The sequence below is a fragment of the Lactuca saligna genome, chromosome 6 (genome assembly GCF_052625555.1).
Source record: "Lactuca saligna cultivar CGN05327 chromosome 6, ASM5262555v1, whole genome shotgun sequence".
Classification (NCBI taxonomy): domain Eukaryota; kingdom Viridiplantae; phylum Streptophyta; class Magnoliopsida; order Asterales; family Asteraceae; genus Lactuca; species Lactuca saligna.
Window position 1 is genome coordinate 33037190 of NC_136422.1, and position 21219 is coordinate 33058408.

Consider the following 21219-nt stretch of genomic DNA (forward strand, 5'->3'; position numbering starts at 1 on the left):
TAATGTAAGTTGATTTTGATCATTTTGTATCCAATGTTCTTAAACTCAAATCAATGAGCATGAAACTTCTTGTCTAAATATAATCATAGATTCATAGTATATTTTATATGCTTATATGGAACCAAGTCATGTTAACTAACGATTTCAAACCTAAAATATACACATATTTCAATTAGTTTCAACAAAAACAATAACACTAGCTATTCGTAGTAGAAATTAGACATAAAATATGAAGTAAAAAAAATAATAATTTGAAATATGATTTATAAATGGTTTGAAGCTCCAAAACAAAAGAGACTTGCCATTCTATGTATTTTACCCGTTTAAGTGCATAAAAATGCCTACCACATGATACTCTCTACACACAAGCCGCTAACAGCCAAACGCTCATCCATTGGTGTGCTATATGCCATGTAATATAAACAAGATATGTCAACATTTTAGTGTCACCACGTAGACTATGTTCTGGTTTTGTGTACGACTTTTTAAGCATAACGTACAATTTGCTAATCACATCATTGTATTTAATATAAGATGTAACATTCCAATCAACATACTCGATCACCATTGTGCATTAAAATCTCTACAAGTACCACATATATGTTGATAATGATATTCAATAATCACCCATCCCCTACCTTTTAAGTTATACAAAATTTGTGGATATTAAAGAATAATAAGACCCTTCTTAGAATGTTGTTTTTCTCTTTTTCCATATTAATTTTAATTTGACGTCGGCATGGATAAACTCTTATCTGTATAAAGTTTCCTTAAATATTTCACAAAAAAAAGTCAGATGACAATTTTATACTAAATTTTAATTGTTTTCACACAATACTAACAGTCTAACACCGATCATCAATTTTAACGTTAAGAAGAAAAATATGGTTGACGTCTTAATACATGTTTTTTTGACTTAATCTATTAAGTCAACATGTCCATATTAAATAGAAAGAAAAGTAAGAAACACATTACAGTTGTTCAGACTAAATACTTAACTCATTAAGCTCTTAAATATTAAAAAAAACAAGCAATTAACAAAATCAACGAGTAGTATTATGCTTAACATGCAACACATTGTTAGATGTCTAAGGAAGAAAAATTATAATTCTTAATTTTCATATAAAAAAAATCTAATAATAACCATCACTTATTTTCACAAGAACCGCCCACTGCCGCTCAAGCTCGCCGTACACATCATCAGTCGGCAGCTGATGGCGGCAGCAAGGACACGTGTTCCTCTTAATCAACCATGGCAATATACACATCCAATGAAACCGATGTTCACAAGGCAATTCACACACATCTCTCCCTTCCCTCATCTCTTCTTTACACACAACACACTCTTTTCCTCCTTGCTCCACCTCCACCGACGGCAGTGCCACCACCGCCGCCACAGACGCCGCCACCTCTCTCCCTTCCTTCCCATCTCCACCACCACCCATCACCTCCACAAACTTCCGGCACCTTGTCACCACTTCAACATATTTCCTCAACGTTTCACTGTCGGAGAACCCAATGCCGGAGAGAGTCAACATGGTGGTGGAGACATAACCGGAAAGCGACTCCCGCCACTTTTCCGGCGACAATGTCTTGAGTGATTCCGGATCATGTTGATGGAGTTCACATAGAAGGAGTAACAGGAGAACAGAGTCAAGGTCACGGTGGTTGACGTTGACCATGGTGGTGTTGTTTGGTGGTGATCCGGCGGTTTTGGGGTGGAGGAAGTGGGAGAGGTGGGAGAGGATTGATAAGAGGTGGCGGGCAATGAGGAGGGATTTTTGGTTGAGGGAGAGGGTGTGGAGGTGGTGGAGGGAGAGGGAGAAGAGGGTGTGGGAGGAGAGGAGGGAGGAGAGACGACGGTGGTGGAGGTGGAAGAGGGCGGAGATGGTGGTGGTCAGGGAGGAGATTTGTGGCGGGGTGAGGGTGGAGAGTGCTGCCATGATTGTACTTCCGGTGGTCTTCTCTTCCATTACGGGATCATGTGCCAAAAGAAGAAAAAGAGATAAGGGGTTTTATTCAAGTAGTTACGTGTGTGGGGAAGAGTGTTTGTTAAATTTATGGTGGGCTCTAATTGATTAGTTCTATAAAAAAAAAATCTAGAATTTTAGGGAATTAGGATCATTTGTTGTCTTGCATTACAAACTTGTGTTCTACGCATTAAAACATGTACTATACTACCTTGTTTTTTAGAGCAACTAATGTAAATATATGTAATGATCTGTCATTGGATACCATTTTGCATTAAAAGTAAGGTTTCATTATTTGTGAAAAGTAAAAGAGGTGAAATAATAATATGTACTGATATAGTACACCAATATGCTTTTGAGAATGTAGTGGGAGGACTATATGTGGTCATAAATTCATAAATTTACTCCATGTTCATGTGAAAGTTTTGCATCAAACTGTTAAAATGAAATTTTGATTTATATGTATATGAAATGTTATTCTCGGAGGAATTTTCGAATTTCGTATAAAATCATTAATTGAACGATCACATAAAGGTAATTATGTGCTCAAGATGTGAAGTCGTGAGATTTGAATAGTTTTAACATTGGAACGATTTCTTGTTGAAGATTTTCTAAAAAATAGAGTAAATTATATTTTTTGTCCCTGAATATAGTTGATTTTCTCAGTTTTGGTGCTAAAAGTTTTTTTTAAGGGTCTTTTTTTTTTTTTTTTTTTTTTTTTTTTTTTTTTTTTTGGAAATTTTGGTCTTATTTGAGGTTGTGTAACATTTTTACTCCATAATCTAAGTAATAACTATATATTTTGGACCAAATTGAAAAAGTAGGACAAAATAATCCTTTTACAGGACCAAAAGTTTTACGATAATCTCAATTGAAAACTCAGCAAAAATATAATTTACTCTAAAAATAATAATAATATATTTAAGAGTAAATAACATATTGGTTCTAAGTATAGCCGATTTTTTTTTTTTTCAATTTTAGTCTCAATTTTTTAATTTTATTTTATTATTTTTTTTAATTTTTGAGGTTGTGTAACATTTTTACTCCAGTAATAACTATGTATTTTGGACCAAATTGAAAAAATGAGTTATACTCGGGGACAAAATAATCTTTTACAGGATCAAAAGTGTTACAATAACCTCAATTGATATTCAAGTAGCAAAAATATAAATTACTCTAATAATAATAATAACATATTTAAGAGAAAATAAAATTTTGGTTCTAAGTATAGCCTATTTTTTAAATTTTGGTCTCAAATATATATATATATATATATATATATATATATATATATATATATATATATATATATATATATATATATATATATATATATATATATATCATTTTGATCATTGTTTGAGGTTTTTGTAACTTTTGATCTCCATTCCAAATAAAATGAGTATTTTTTGCACCAAAAATAGCAATAAATAGTGACCAAAACCGTTACAAAAACCTCCAATAAGGACTAAAATTGCAAAACAAAAAAAACAAAAATGGGATTCAATTTGCAAAAATCAGAAATACTCAGAACCGAATTTGTAATTTACTACATACATCGATACATATATGTTTGTGTGTGTGTGTGTAAAGGAAGACTTTTGAGAGTGTGAAGTGATGGAGTAGAATGGAAGGGAGTGGCTGGAAATGTTGAAATTTTGTCGACAAGTGTTTGTCTAAAAGTAGCATGTTTGGCAATTGGCAATGTATGTTCTTTTCATTCTCTTATTTTACTAATAAAACAATCACAAGTGAATAAAATACAATTTGGCCCATGCATACATCCTATTGTCCCTACATTAAAAGCATTAATAATGGATAAATGTTGTAAACTAGTGACAACTTATATGGGAATATGTGTGATTGTTAGTTGAAAAATTACTAAATTACGCATCGGTATTTGCAGCCTACACATCCCAAAAAATCATGTGTGATTCTAAATTTTAATATTTTGGGTTGCAAAATCAATAATTACAACTAAATGTAAGAAATAACAATCCATTTTTTATTTTATTTTTCCTTTGTTATAACGTTGTACGTTTATTTTTTCTTGCTTTTCAAATAATTTTTATAGCAATAAGTAACCTCTTGATAATGATTTGAATTATGATGACATGTCACTTTCCACATACATGCGATTTTTATGATGACAAGATCATGATATAACTTAACTCCACAAGGTAACATATTATATATATATAATAGCAAAAATATAAAAACTTTATCTCTATACTATGATCAAATGATTTGATTCCAAACAACAATCACTTCCCTCATAAAAATCTTCACTTTCTTCTTTCATCAAGTTAAATAATCCATCCAAAATCACATACATTTCATCACTTCTTTCATTCGATAAATCTTTAGCTATAAAACTTTGCATGCCACCTGGCGTTTCAATCCAACTACAACCCGCAATCTTTTTCAACCCAAATTTATTCAACATCACCCTAACATTTTCAGCCTCTTCAAATCTCCCAGCTTGTGAATATAAATTTGCCATTATTACATAATTTCCTGTATTTTCAGGCTCAATTTCAAACAAATGATCAAAAGCAAGTTTCCCAATTTCAACATCACCACAAACCGAAGCCCCATGAAGCAATGCACCCCAAACTTTTTCACTACCTTCAAAAGGCATTTTCTTTATGAACTCCACAGCTTCATGTAGCTTCAAAGCCCTAGTTAAAACACCTACTATACATGCATAATGCTCCATGGATGGATGAATATTGTATTTAGGTAACATGCTTTCAAATACCCTAAAAGCTTCATTTACATATCCAGAATGAGCACAAGCTGATAATACAGATGTGAATGTCACAGGATCTGGATATATGCCTTCTTTTATCATTTGATTGAATAGATCAAGTGTTGAGTTTACATCACCATGTGAAGAATATGCTGAGATTATTGATGTCCAGATGATTACACTTCTCTTTTCTGATTGGTTAAAAGCTATGTGGGCCCCATTGAGAAAACCTAATTTAGCATAGGTGTCGATAATCCCTGTTGCTACATAGATGTTTGTGTCATAACTGTTTCTGATTGCGTATGCGTGTGTTTCTTTTGATCCTTTTAGATTTGATAAATGTGAAAGTGTAGGAAAAATGTTTGAGAGTGTTACAGTGTTTGGTTTGAATCTGTTTTCTTGCATCTCATGGAGTAAATCGATTACCTTTTCATACTGATTGTTCTGAAAATGACCTGAGATTACAGCATTCCATGTACTCAAACCTGGTGTTTTCATTTCCCTGAAAAGCTTCATGGCTTTGTCTACAAAGCCATGTAGCATGTACCCTGATATTATAGAGCCATAGCTAATCTCATCTTTCTCAGACATTTCATCGAACAGTTGGTGAGCGTAGTCCAAACTGCCACATTTGGCAAACATTGTGATGAACGCATTGCAAACTGGAAGATCTGTTTGGATTTGATTGTCTATCACAAATTTATGAACTTTCATACCTAAATTTAGATCGTTCGACTGTGCACATGCTTGGAGGATGCTGATTACTGTGAACTCATTTGGTGTTATGTCTTCCAAGCTTAAAATCTTTGAATATAATTCTTTGCATTTTTCGTAGAATCCTCCTTGTGAATACCCTGCCATCATTGAATTCCAGGAGACGAGATCTTTATCAGGTGTAAGATCAAACAACGTTCTTGCTGTATCAATCTCATCACACCTACAGTAGAAAGTTATCAAAGCATTTACCACAAAGATATCGGAATCTAACCCGTTCCGGATGATATAACAGTGAAATGTTTTAGCGAAGCTTGATTCATAACCCAACGAGGACAAAGCTTTTAACACACATGTAACAGTGTAATTATCTGGTTTTACAGACATCGAAGAGGCAGATAAGAAACTCCGGAAAAGCTTCAGTGTATCTGGGTGCTTGTTGTTCATTGAGTAGCCCATGAGCAATGCGTTCCAAGAGAAAGTGTTCTTGTTGAGAATTTGGTCGAACACCTTGTGGGCTTCGAAAAGGTTGTTGGTTTTAGAGTAAAAAGTGATGAGTTTTGAAGCCAAGAAGTTATCGAGGGTGACGGAGGAGAGAATGAGTTTGCCATGGAGGAGCTTAGCTTGGCGGATGAGACGGTGGTTGGTGCAGTGTTGGATGAGGCGGCCGTATGCGGCGTAGTTGAGTCCATTCGGGAGGTGGTGGTGAATGGTTTGCGCAGTGGCGGGTGGAATTTGAATTTGCAGAAATTTTGTGAATCTCATTAGTTTGGGCCTATGCTCCCATCAAGTTTCTGAAAATATAATGATACTGCTAGTTAGAAGAGTAATGTTAAGTCATGGTAAATTATTTTATTCTTATTTTGACCTTCATTTTTTTCGTTATCTTTTTTATTAGAACTGTTTTTTTAAAATATTTTCTCATTACGCGTCTAAAATGATTGCGCACGACCACCTAAGACAGTCGTCCACCACCACAACCAACTAAAAATGCCAACACCACCACCGCATTCAAATATCTATCTTAAAATCAAAAACCAAATTGAAATTACTAACTTTAATCTAGGGCTGTGCAAAAAACCGCATAAACCGCACAAACCGCTCGCACCGCACCAAACCGCACCGCATAATGCGGTTTAGAATTTCGTGGTGCGGTTTGCGGTTCATCATTTTATCAAACCGCACTATGCGGTGTATTTTGCGGTTTGTATTTATAAAACTGCGGTTCAAACCGCACCGCATGTTATATATATATATATATATATATATATATATATATATATATATATATATATATATATATATATATATATATATACATACTTTTTTTTCTTTACTTTTTTATAACTTCAAATCACGATTTAGAAATTATGTATATATTTTTCTTACAATAATCAAATATCTATAATATAACATTAAATCACTATTAGATTAAGATCTCATGTTTACAAGAATATAGCAACTATAACGGCAATATAAAACAATAACAATGATACATACAAAACTATAGTAGCATGAGTCACAATTTATTAAAAACGATTTAACTCGAAAATTGTATTTGTTTTTATAAAATGAAAGCAATCAATTTTTTTAACCCGGTCGGGTTTTTGGTTTTTTGATAGATATAATGTTGAACAACTCATCAAACCGCACAAACCGCAACTAAACCGCATAAACCGCCCGCATCAAACCGCACCGCATCACACGGTTTTGAACATCTGTGGTGCGGTTTGCGGTTTCTAAAATATTCAAACCGCATATGCGGTGCGGTTTGCGGTTTTGACTCGAAACCGCACCAAACCGCACTGCGCACACCCCTACTTTAATCTAACAATTTTTGAGAATTAATTCCCACCGATTAAATTCATGCTTCATAATTAGTTTACAAAAATGCTAAGGTTGGACGGGCGTGGTCTTAACCGCATCACGCAGTTTGGCGAATCTTGTCCACGAATACCACATTCTAGGTGTGGTTTAAGGTAAAAGAAAATGGAGTGTAGGCATCTTATCCCGTTCTCTCTCTTGTTTCTATTAGTCCATGGCGGTTTTTGTAATTTTTTTTTCTAGTTTTTATTAAATTATATATATATATATATATATATATATATATATATATATATATATATATATATAAAATTAGAAAATTACAAAAGAAAAAGTATATTAAAATTTATGGTTTTTAATTGCCTGAAAAAAAGTATAATATTAGTATAAAAATATATATTTTTTTAAAAATAAAAAGGTGAAAGGAAGTGAAAAATGAATGGGTTTTGAAGATCGAAGGGATACACGAGGGAAAATGAGGTGGCGATAATGTACGCAAAAAAAAGTGAAAGGTGAAAGTGTATGTACATCTTGGGTCTAAGGGGCAAGAATGAACTCCATAATCGATCTTCATTTCAAATTCTTGGTACCAAAGTCGGTTGAAATTTTTAGCACAATATTGATGCCGATCTTAATTTCAGACTGTAATCCAACACATTAATGACGAAATAAGACAGTGGAAGTGAAGGAGGGCCAAATATGACGAAGAAAGAGGAGGGAAGTCGTAGTCGGTCTTGAAGCGACATGAGAGGAAGAAGTAGATGAAGGAGATGGGGGTGACGATGCTATTATGGGTGCGAGCATGACCACCAACATCATCATTGGAGTTTCATGTTAAAGGAAAAGGGGTTGGGGATTCGCGTATCTACATCCACATGAGAGAGAGAGAGAGAGAGGTGCTTGGGTGAGATGGTGGCGACGTCATAGTGTAATGGTAGATGTGAGGCAATAGTGGTGGCTCATGTGTAGTGACACCAGTGGTGGAGGCAGCCACTTCAAGTGGGGTGCATGGCCCCACTTGGAGGTGGGTCCCACCACATTTAGTACTATAAAACCCTTTAAAAAAATCTGATTTTTACTAAAAAGCTCCTCTTAGGTCCCCACTTTTACATCAAATACCCCTATTGATATTTTTTTTATGAAAATAACCCAATTTTTTAAAATTTTTCACAATTTTATACTGGTATGTATTTTTTTTAATCAATAATGGACCGCAGTTAGATTTCGTTCTGGATCCGCCACTGAATGAATATCAGGGAACCAATAGGTGGGGGCAAAGAGGTGGCGGTAATGGAAGAGAAAGAGAAGAAGACGAAGGGAGTCGAGGTGGTGGCATATGATGGAGGTGAGGGTAATGATGGTAAGAGAGGCACCAAAGGTGGGTGGCATTAGAGTTATCAGAAGCGGATGAGGACATTGTCTAAGGCGTTGGGGAGAAAATGCTCCTTGAAGTATATAAGTTTTATTAAATTTGGTCCAAGGACAAAAATGTTTTTTTACATTAGGAGTAAATAGAAAATTCTAATGATGTAAGACAAAAGGACCAACCATGATGCATTTTGAAACTATGAGGACCATTCATATTTCATATCAATTTCTTAAAACTTTAAACCAAAAATGCAAATGAGTGCCAACCGTGGGGACCAAAATTGTGATTAACTCTTTTATTTGGAACGACAAACTTACATACATTCCATGGAATGCACCACCCTTAAAGTTAAACTATTCGTTTTGTTGCAACAAGGCTTGAACGCTTAATATTTTTTAAGACTTTTCCACCGACACTACAAGTTTTTTGGGAAAATGATTTATTAAGGTAATTAATTTTTTGATATGTTCACATATAGGTAGTTATTTTATTTTTTATTTTTACATATCTAGGTAACAAACTTGTTGGAAGTGTTCACATATGATCATTATGATCTGCTATAGCAGGTTAAATCCTAGATATGAACACTTTCAACAAGTTCGTTACCTATACGTGTACAAAAAAATAGTTAGCCAAATATGAAAAAAACGAAAAGTAAAAGTAAATTACACGAATGGTCCCTGTGGTTTGGGGCAATTTATGTTTTTTGTCTCTAATTTATTTTTTAACTTGGATGGCCCTTAGTGTTTATTTTTATTGCGTGTTTAGTCCCTATTTTATCTAAAAAGACTATTGTGTCCTTATTAATTTATTTTTTAATTAATTTTCTTATTTCTGTATTTATTTTTTACATGTTAAAAAAAATAATAGACCCCACATATTTGTATCTCCTCGGATGATCTTTACTGTTTATTTTTTAATTAATGTATTTTTTAACTCGGAGGATCCCTACTGTTTAATTTTGTTACGAGTTTGATCCTTGTCTTACCTAAAAAGACTATTGTGCCTTTATTATTATTATTATTATTTTTAATTATGTATGTATACTTTATATATTAAAAAAAAATAATAGACCCCACATATCTGTATCTCCTTACAATCTTATCTCTCATCATCCTCAACTTCTATTTATTTTCCATCTTTAGTGATATCAACGTCTTCACCATTCCTTCTTTTTTCGGTCCTTCAACTCCATCGAATCACCACAACCACTAAAGATGAAGAAACAGTAGGTTATGGTGTTGGTTCGCAAGAGTTGAAGTACCAAAAAAAGAAGGATGGTGAAGACGTCGATGTCACTAAAGATGGAAAATAAATAAAAGTTAGGGAGGATGAGAGATGGGATGGTGACCGGTAAGACCCAAATTAAATTTCTCAAACGTGGTTTCAGATTTATAGTGAGGAGATACAGATATGTGGAGTCTGTTAATTTTTTTTAAATAAATCAAAAATAAATACATAAATAAGAAAATTAATTAAAAAAATAAATTAGTAAGGGCAAAATGGTATTTTTAGGTAAGACAAGGACCAAACGCGCAACAAAAAAACAGTAGGGATCATCTGAATTAAATTTCTCAAAAATGGTTTGAGGTTTATGGTGAGGAAATACAGATATGTGGGGTCTGTTAATTTTTTTAAATATAAAAAAAATAAATACATAAATAAGAAAATTAATTAAAAAATAAATTAATAAGGGCAAAATAGTCTTTTTAGGTAAGCAGGGACCAAACGCGCAACAAAAATAAACAGTAAGGACCATCCGAATTAAAAAAATAACCACAGGGACCATTCATGTAATTTATTTTTACTTTTCGTTTTATTCATATTTGGGTAACTATTTATTTTGTACACATCTAGGTAACGAACTTGTTGAAAGTGTTCATATCTAGGATTTAACCTGCTATAGCAGGTCATAATGGTCATATGTGAACACTTCCAACAAATTTGTTATCTAGATATATACAAAAAAAAAAAAAAAAAAAAAAAAAGATAGTTGCCTATATGTGAACATACCGAAAATTTAATTACCTTGGTAAGTCATTTTCCCTATAATTAACTCTTTTTTACAACCAATTATAAAAAATGGAGTAATTACACAAATCATCCCGCAAATCCAAAATAAAAAAGATTTAATCCACGAGATTCAATACTTGGAGACATGAGCACTATTTCAAAGCTTTGTATTCGTTTGGTCCCTTGCCTCAACAACGGTTACACTTACACACCCATTAAAAGAAATAAATTAACTAGCTAAACACTTAAAAGATTTGAAGTTTAAAATATAATTAGGGAAATAAGATGCAAGAGGAGAATTAATTATATAAACACCCCCACCCCTAAAAACATTTAGTAAATTAAAATATAACCATGGTTGATAAAATTAAAGAATATTGTTTGTATTGTTATGAAAAAGTAATATTCACTGTCTGTAATTCGCCGGAAAAAAAAACGGATTAAACGGTTAAGATCTTACAAAATTTAAGACCATCCGCCATCCACATTATAACCCCTACAACCTGGCCCCTAACTAACCCCAATCCCCAATTCAGTATTCTCTTTATAAGATCACCATCACTCGATAAATTCAACATTTTTTGATAAAGTTCTGTATCGAAAATATTAAATTTAATCAAATGATCAAAAGCAAATCTCCCAATTTCAACATCACCACAATCTCAAGCCTCTTTAAACAATGCATCCCACCTTTCTCCAGTAGGCTGAAAAGGCATTTCCTCTATCAACTTCACAACTTCATATAGCTTCGAAGCCTTGATCAAAATACTTACCATACAATCATAATCCTCCATTGAAGGCTGAATACCATATTTAGGCCTTATACATTTAAATATACTCAAAGCTTCATTTACATATCCAGAATGATCAGCACAAGCTGATAATACAGATGTGACGATCATAGGATCTGGATATATTCCTTCTTTAGTCAATTGATTGAATAGATCAAGAGTTGTATTTACATCTCCATGTGATGAATATGCTGAAATTATCGATCTCCATATGATTACACTTTTCTTTTCTGATCGGTCAAAAACTATGCGGGCTCTATCGAGAAAACCTAACTTAGTGTAGGTGTCAATAATCCTAGATGTGAAATGCTACATCAATGTTTGTGTCATAACTGTTTCTGATTGCATACGCATGTGTCTCTTTTGATCCTTTTAGATTTGATAAATGTGAAAGTGTAGGAAAAATGTTTGAAAGTGTTACAGTGTTTGGTTTGAATTTGTTTTCTTGCATCTCATCTAGTAAATTGATTACCTTTTCATACTGATATATTGTTCTGAAAATGACCTGAGATCACAGCATTCCATATACTCAAACATGGTTTTTTCATTGCCCTGAAAAGATTCATGGCTTCCATTACAAAACCATGTAGCATGTACCTAGAAATCATAGAGCCATAGCTAATCTCATCTTTCTTAGTCATTTCTACAAACAGTTGATGTGCATTGTACCTAATTCTATCACATTTTGCATACATCTTGATAAACAACCGGGAGATCTGTTTTGATATCGTTATCTATAACAAATCTATGAACTTTCATTCCTAAATCAAGATCGTTTGACTGTGCACATGCTTCCAGGATGCTGATTATTGTGAATTCATTCGGTCTTATGTCTTCCAAGTCCAACATTTTAAAATATAATTCCTTGCATTCATTATATAACTCTCTTTGTGAATACCCTGCCATCATGAAATTCCAAGACACGAGATCTTTCTCAGTTGCATGATCAAACTAGCTTCTTGCTTTAACCATATCTTTACACCTACAATAGAATTTTATCAAAGCGTTTACAAAGAAGATATCGAAGTCTAACCTGTTTCGGATAATAAAACAATGGATTGTTTTAGTGAAGTTCGACTTATGATAACCCAACGAAGAAAAAGCCTTTAACACACATGTAACAGTGTAATAATATGGTTTTATAGACATGGAGGAAGCAGATAAGAAACACCGAAAAAGCATCAGTGTATCAGTGTGATGCTTGTTCATGGAGTAGCCCCTGAACAATACGTTCCATGAGAAAGTGTTCTTATTGGGAAGTTGTTCGAACACCTGTTGGGCTTCGAAAAGCTTGCTGGTTTTAGAGTAAAAAGTGATCAATTTTGAAGCCAAGAAGTTGTTGAGGGTAACGGAGGAGAGGATGAGTTTAGCATGGAGGAGCTTGCCTTGGCGGATGAGACGGTGGTTGGTGCAGTGTTGGATGAGGCGGCCGTATGCGGCGTAGCTGAGTCCATTGGGGATGTGGTGGTGGTGGTGTACGGTTTGTGCAGTGGAAGGTGGAATTTGAATTTTCACAAGTTTCATGAATTTCATTTGGTCTGAAGCTTACGTCAAAGTTTCAAGTTACGAGAACTTTATGCCTTCACTCTTCCATTGATTATGAGTGTATATACATTCAATACGGCAACCCTAGCTTGGTGTCCAAGGAAACCTAGGGTGCATGCAACTTATGCTAATTATCTAAATACAAGATAATGACATCTAATAATAGTAACTTGTAAATATTAAATTATTCGTTGTAAAGCATTACATTGATCTATACGGGTATCATGCATGTGAAAGCATACTTGTTGGGCGACACATGTAATGTTAAGGTGTGTAACCATTAGATATAGAAGAGATCCGATGGGAATTCTAAAGTAGGAGTGATCGGAAAATGGGTGGACCACCATTTTGAGCCTAGTTTCGAGCTAGTGGCAACTACAATTTGTGATGGTTTGCATGGTGACATGTTGTTCGCACAATGATATCATTAACATAGATTGCTTGATTAAGAAAGAGAATATGAGGCGCTCTTCTGACAAAGATGCCTAAAAAAAACTAAAAGGGCCTAGATTCTCATTGCGAATTTGGATGCAAGATGAGCCATTAAGGCTTATCGGAGTGTGCGTGATGGTGTGTTTTTGGTTTAGAGATACTAGAAAACTTCAACTGTGTATGGTTCGAATGGATCTAAGAACTGGTTTGACTATGAATTTAAAAAGTTGAACTATGAAGTATGAACTGTAGATAAACACTAATTTCAATATAATTATAATTGCATTTGTGTGATGATTGTAAAACACTTTCATTGGTTGTGAAAATGAGTACTTACACCGAAAGAAGCTTTTCTCAGCTACCAATATTCTTGCATAATCTTCAAAGAACAAATCCTAATACCTTCACAGCCATTAAGAAAACAGATACCAACCACTTTCAATTCTGTTTTGTGGCTTTAGGTTGCGTGGTATAACATATTTGTGTTTCTTGAGTTATATAATATTTCATGATAATGTATCTCGTTTACTTTTTACTTATCACTAATATATGTTTGTTTTTGATGCAGATTCATACCTTCCTTAGGTGCATGATACCGTTAATATATGTGGGTTATTTACCCCTAATTGGCAACTATCTAACAACAATGTACTTCGCAGTGGCTTTGGATGGAAACCATGAACCCCTACTCTTAGCAATTGGTTTGGGGACCTTAGAGTGTGAAGAATCGTGGAGATGGTTCATGATGAAGTTAAAAGAGTGTTTAGGTGAGGATACAGAGGTTGGTTTCATAAGAAACCTATGTGATAAAATAGAATTTGTTGTCCATAGTGTCTACCCAGATTCATATCATGGATATTGTCCTAAAGATATAGCCAGAAAAATACAAGATTTTGTCGGACATAATGATACGGAAGTCGAAATGTTGTTTTGGAAGTCATGCAATGCATATAGTGTTCATGATTTTTATTTGTGTTTGGAAAGGTTGCAAAATGTCGGTAGGGAACCACCTTTTTGCACCTTGCTTAGGAGTCCAGTTTTCTGTCTTGACGATATAGCAATTTCAAAATGGACACGAGCATTTTTCCCAAAAGTACGTTACAATGTTAAATCGATTGATGTCCTGGAAATGTTGAAAATTATATCCACATCCACACGAGAGTTTCCTATAACAACGATAATTGAGTTAATTAATACGTTGATACAAACAACGTATGTTGAACGGGCTGAAGTGGCAGGTAACTTTATACTAATATTTGGTTTTTCCTTGTATCATTATTTTAAAATTAACAAATATTGCAGAGAGGTTGTTTGATGGGGTGAACCCTTATGTTGAGATTAAGGTTCAAAAGCGGATAAACAAGTCTTATAATTGGGTGGCAAAATGTTTGTATGCGGATACATTTGAAGTTGATAACAATTTTGGCACCAACAAAGTACAATTTGAACGTAGGATATGTAGTTGTGGGAAATAGCAAAAAAGCGGTATACCATGTGGTCACACTATAGCATGTCTAAGAACCCGTACGTCTGAATCCATTCACGAAATGGTTGATTATAAGTCTTCTGCTGTCATGTACCATGTTGCATTTGAATATGAGTCGGTGAATTTTGTACCATCACATGTGCACTGTGAAATTCCAAATGAAAGGGTGGTTCTGTTACCTCCCTAAAAGAAGTAGTTATTCATGTACCCTGTTTGCATTTTATGTACAATGTTGCATTTTATGTTATGTTATGTATTAGTTATGGGTTAATGTTTTAATGAATTGATTATGGACGTGTAATCTTAATTCTTTTTTAACTGTCATTGAGGAAACAACATACATTAAAAGTAAGGGAGATTTATTAAGTACTGAGAAAACACACATACAAAAACAAGCAACGAAACTAATGAAAAACACACAACTTAACCAACATGCATATTAAAAGTGAGGGAAATTCTTTAAAAGATTCCATACATCTCCATGGGTAAACTCTCTACCATCAGATTCGAAACGATATAGTTCCAAAGCCACCTGTATGAGAATGTCTTCATCCATATTCTCATGTTCATTATCCAGCTCGTTATAAATACGTTGAAAATGCTTGACCTTTTTTTTTTTCAAATCCAAAAACTCCGCTTTGACATCTCTTCTTCTTCGATATTGAGTACGCCCCATTTGATGGTGAAATAAATGACAGACACGAGACCAAAATGATCCAGCGCGAACTTCTGGAGGACCTGGTGGAGAATCGTCCTCTACAGTTACAATCCAAGCTTGAACTAAAGCAATCTCCTCTTCATTGCTCCATCTAAGTGGTACGGGTGAGTCCATAGTTGCAAGGGAAAAAATTAATCTGATACAATTAAAAAGGGTATGAACAATTATTTATAGCGACTCGTTATTTTCCCAGCACTATGGCTTGTCAACTCAAGTAGCGGTGTATTGTGTTGTTATTCGATGCAATGGTTTGTCAACTCAAGAAGCAGTATATTGTGCTGTCATCCAGATGCAATTGCTTGTCAAATTGAACAGTGATCTGTTATGTTCTCAATTAGTACACTACGTTCTTCAGTTAACTTGGACTATGAATTGCAGACATAATAAGAAGATTGGACTGCGATATTGTGTATAAACTACTATAAATAGAATTTTAGTTAAAACAACATTTTAATAACCGATGTTACAATTATTCGTATATTATTTTTGAATATTTACTCTCTTTATTTCACTAAATATGATTTCAATACCATGGAGCAATGAGGAGTTCTTGGTTCTTACACATGCATATATTCATGTGTACGAGACCAATAAGTTGAACAATCCAATGTTTTGGACTCGTTTAACCAATATCTTCAATGCTAAAAACCGAATGACTACAGCAAACGACCGTGACGAACTGGACATCTTAGCAAGATGGTATGAAATGAAAACTGAAGTTCTATTATTCAATGATCTTTATACCAAAATTGACGACGCTCGTTTAAATGTTTCTGAGGACGTCATCTTTGAAGCTGCTAAGGAGGAGTACAAGTCATTAAGTGACGGATCCGAATTCCAGTTTTAAGCCCCTTGGAATATTTTGAAATATGTCCCATTTGTTTAATATGTATTTCTATTTAATAGGTGTGTACTAGGTTATTTTCGTGTATTACGTTTGTATTGTAAGTACCTCCTCTGTTTAATTTTAATAAATAAATGTTGTTGCATTAGTGTTAACGACAATATACAATACATTACTAACAACATATCCATGAACCATTAAACTTTAAACATTACAAATATTCAAACTCTACACCTTAAACTTAAAACATGAAACTAATAACCATTAGACGAAACATTAAACTTAAAACATTACTACAAACAAAGCATTTAAATAAAAAATAGGTCCATGGGTTATTTATAATGTAAAATAGAGCACACTACATGAAATACTGATTATTTTTAACAACCTTCCAAACGTCTTCATATTCAAAGTCTCTACCTTCACGCTCCAAGATGTAAAAATCATTAACAACTTCCAAGAAATCTTCCTCATCTCGACAACGAACTCTAGTACTTTTCGCATAATTACACGCTCGACTGAACCATATGACTTCTTCCTTTACATCCATCCATTTACTAACAACATCTGATTGTTGTCGTTGTTGTCCTTCTCCCATCTCATGGTTGAACAAAGCTGTTATGTGGGTCCATTCATCACCTACTAGGCAATGCGGTGGAGCAAGTAACGGTATACCCTCCTTAACACTTAGCCAGCATCGTGTTAGAACCAACACCTCGTTTGTCGTCCACGGTCGTTCAGAGTTGGAACGAGGTACTTCATTCGAAGAAGTTGATGCATTCGACGACATTTCTTATAATAATAAATACAGGACTATGATTTGGTTAGTATAGCTTAAACATCTATTTATAATAATAAATACAAGGCTATAATTTGGAGGTTACTGCAGTGACTTATCATGTCAAACAATCATTTATGTCTTGTCATTTAAGAGTTTGACTACGATTTGCATGTTACTACAGTGACTTGTCTTTAATGTGTAGTCATTTCAAAGTTTGACTATGAATTACAACTTTGACTACGAAATGGTTGCATTTAGACTATGATTTGCGGATGGAATAGTATATATAAATACCACTTATAGCACCACTTTATTATAATCGCGACTTTATTATGAGGTCCCCAAAAAATTTCGAAATTTGCTCATGCAACGAAGTAGATTGTTACTACTGTGATTCAGTCGACCCTTTTTTACACCGTCTTCATCAGGCCCATATACGTCTGATGAAATATTTGAAGAATTGAAAAAGCTTGAAGAACAACAAGAATAGGACAAAGAGTCATCCCGACTTCTCACTCAACGTGATAATGAAATTGCATGGGAATGCAAACAAGCTCAAGAATGGATAGACCTAAAAAAATCAAAGAGCATGAAGAATGGATAAAAAAAACTAAGAAGACAATCAAAACGACCGAAAAATGGATTGCTAAGAAGGACGAGCAGATCATACACCTTATGGTGCAAAAGGATCGTTTGGAAGATAAAATTAGAATTAGGGATGACTATATAACAAACGAGAAAGAGAAGTATCCATTGCAGTTCCCTGAGTTTAATAATTAGTTACAAAAATGTTGTAACATTATCATGACTTCAGTTCAGTTTGTTGTTTTTTTTTAAATAACATTTCTTGTTATAATCCGCAAACTAAATATTATAATATAAATGCTTAATTCATTGTTATAATCTACAAACTAAACTAAAATATGAAAACATAACAATGTCTTGTAAGATTTAATAAAAAAAATTACAACACAAAAAAGTTAACAACTTTTCATTTCAAGGTTGTTTTATATCAAAATCAGCTTCATAGGTTTGTGAGCAACTCGCTGAACCACTAATATTAAATGCCATTTCTGTAGTAGAAATTGTCGTGCGATGTGCTCCACTACCGGACACTCTTCCAGTACAATTGTTTCTCGTGTGTCCTACTTGACCACATGTAGAACACTCTTTTTCTAATTGGACCCTCGCCTTGGGATGAAATGCAGTTTGTGTTTCTTGGCCTGCATGGCTGACGTTTATCCATTATAGGTGCTTAACAATCATCAAATCATCGGGGATCTCCCATTCGGATGGCTTTGGCATAGGGTTTAGTGATTCCTCATATGTTTTCCTCAGGGTTTCGGTAAAGTAAGCATTTAATGCATACCTCGAGCAGTCTTGGTAATTGTTGACTATTAAACATCTTATGATATGATCACAAGGTATTCCATCAAGTTGCCAATACCTACATGTACATGTCATTTGTTGGAAATCAATTATCACATTTTGTGCCCCCTTTTTGACCTCGCATTTCGTATTTGAGATCATGCGAACATCCCACTTACTAAATGTTTTTTTTGTTTTCTTTAACAATTTCATCGGCTCAAAGGGTAAATGTTGTTATTGCTCCCGCTTAAAAAAAATACAAAATAAAGAAGTTAAGATCAATAAGATTTATTAAAACATCAATATTAAAAATTAAAATTTAATTTAATATCTGCAAAGTTACGTCTTTGAAACCATCACCGTAGCATTGTTGCACGAAAAAAATCGATCAACATAAGTATCGGCACCTTACGTAAGTGTCTAGATAATGCATTTATAGACTTTGCACTGTTGGACGACATAAGATTGTATCGATTCCCTCTAAAATGTGCCCTAGACCAAGTTTATGGATTTATACTTCTTAAGTACTCCCATACTGGTTGTTTTGTCTTTCTCATAACTTCCATGGCAACATCAAAATCATCAACTGTGTACGCCCTACAAGCCTCCCAAAAAATCCCTTTAACTGTGTTACTCTTCCCGAATCTAGATACTATGTTGAAATACAAATGGACACCACATATTCCGTGATGAGTGTGAGGAAAAATGTTGGCAACGGATGTTGCTATAGATGGAAACCTATCAGATATAATTGTAAGCTCCTGCATATTGCCTATGCAATCACGTAGATTTTGAAAAAACCATGTCGAAGAATCCGTACACTCATTTTTGCAGATACCATATGCAACCGGTAATATTTGGTTTTGTCCGTCCTTAGTAACTGCAAGTAACATGGTTCCTTTGAACTCACCCTTTAGGTGGGCTCCATCTACTACAAGGGTCGGTTTACAAAAATTGACAAAAGCGCGTACCTACAATACATTGTATATCTATTAAAATACAATAAAAATATCTGGAAAAAATAATAAAATATTAAAATACTAACCGAACAACTAAGTGCGATATACAAAAACTCAAAACGATTATCACCATCTGTTTTAATATGTGTCACAGTACTCAGATTATGTTTGGCCAAGTTGTGGAAATAAGCTGGAAGTTTGGTAAAAGAATCCTCTTTAGTACCCATTAACGACAACAATGCATATTATTTCGTACGCCATATATATATATATATATATATATATATATATATATATATATATATATATATATATATATATATTAAGAATCAAATACATGTATAATATACAGCTTATTACTAAGTACATATACTTACACATGAATACATAATCTTCAAAATACCATTGATATCTTCTAAAAAATCCTTATAAAGTCTTCAATTTAAACACATGTCAAAATATAGTGAAGCAATAACGGTTAGCCAAATAAGATAAACCAAATTCCAATAATTCAACACCTCAAAATGGGATAATCGGTTATCTATTACAAACCCCCTGACCGACTTATTAAAAAATGATGCATAATGCATTTGAGTGGTCGGAAGCGACAACAAGAGCATTTGATTTGCTCAAAGAGGCCTTGCATTAATCTATTATGGTTAAGAGTCAATCCAGAGAACTAATCATGGAAATGAGAATCTGTCAAAGTGTATTTAGCTATTTTAATTGGTGTAATTCCTTTTTTAGTCAACACCTAGAGTCAATGGTTTGTTTCTCCTATTTAATGGGTGTAATGCCATGATCAAAGCACCGAATTTGAAATTAATTTGCTTCTCTCCAAATGTGGTGAACATTCTCGAATTTTATCATTCAAAACCTAGTAATTTGGACCTTGTGTTTGCATGTGTATCAGAAAAAGTAAACTTTGTTCTTATTTCCTACAATTTGTCAAAATATAATAGCAAAAATATGAAACTTTTTTACATCTCTAGTAATTAAGGATCAAAAAGAAAAAATGGGCAAGTTTGTTGTGCATAGTACATGGCGATGCCTCCACAGTTCACATACATCTTGATCAACGCATTGCAAACTGGGAGATCTTTTTTAATTTCGTTATCTATAACAAATCTATGAACTTTCATTCCTAAATCAAGATCTTTTGACTGTTCACATGCTTGCAGGATGCTGATTACTGTGAATCATTCGGTGTTATGTCTTGCAAGCCCAACATCTTAAAATATAATTCCTTGTGAATACCCTGTCATCATGAAATTCCAGGACACGAGATCTTTCTCAGGTGCATGATCAAACAAGCGTCTTGCTCTAACCATATCTTTATACCTACAATAGAGTATTATCAAAGCGTTTACAAAGAAGATATTGGAGTCCAACCTGTTTCGGATGATAAAACAATGGATTGTTTTAGTGAAGTTCGATTTGTAATAACCCAAAGAGGGTAAAGCTTTTAACAAACATGTAACGGTGTAATAATCTGGTTTTACAGACATGGAAGAGGCAGATAAGAAACTCCGCAAAAGCTTCGGTGTATCATCAGTGTTCTTGTTGGGAACTTCGTCGAACTCGTTGTGGGCTTCGAAATGGTTGTAGGCTTTAGAGTAATAAGTGCTGAGTTTTGAAGCCAAGAAGTTGTCA

General features: G+C 33.9%; 3 protein-coding genes and 1 pseudogene across 3 annotated transcripts; 1 reads left to right on the forward strand and 3 right to left on the reverse strand.

Moving 5' to 3' along the window:
- Positions 1 to 1034: 1034 nt before the first annotated feature.
- Positions 1035 to 2043, reverse strand: SGR9 (RING/U-box superfamily protein). The gene has a single exon (XM_078961527.1). It carries the CDS (start codon positions 1971 to 1973, stop codon positions 1134 to 1136), a length of 840 nt encoding a protein of 279 aa, XP_078817653.1. The 5' UTR covers positions 1974 to 2043; the 3' UTR covers positions 1035 to 1133.
- A 2082-nt stretch (positions 2044 to 4125) lies between these two features.
- Positions 4126 to 6242, reverse strand: LOC145003462 (pentatricopeptide repeat-containing protein At2g37310-like). Its single transcript, XM_078962593.1, has one exon. It carries the CDS (start codon positions 6199 to 6201, stop codon positions 4198 to 4200), a length of 2004 nt encoding a protein of 667 aa, XP_078818719.1. The 5' UTR covers positions 6202 to 6242; the 3' UTR covers positions 4126 to 4197.
- A 4840-nt stretch (positions 6243 to 11082) lies between these two features.
- On the reverse strand, positions 11083 to 12966 carry LOC145002426 (pentatricopeptide repeat-containing protein At2g37310 pseudogene; annotated as a pseudogene).
- A 1090-nt stretch (positions 12967 to 14056) lies between these two features.
- LOC145002427 (uncharacterized) lies at positions 14057 to 14885 on the forward strand. Its single transcript, XM_078961705.1, has 2 exons — positions 14057 to 14648; positions 14713 to 14885. The coding sequence occupies exons 1-2, from the start codon at positions 14057 to 14059 to the stop codon at positions 14883 to 14885; spliced, it is 765 nt and encodes a 254-aa protein (XP_078817831.1).
- Positions 14886 to 21219: the final 6334 nt, after the last annotated feature.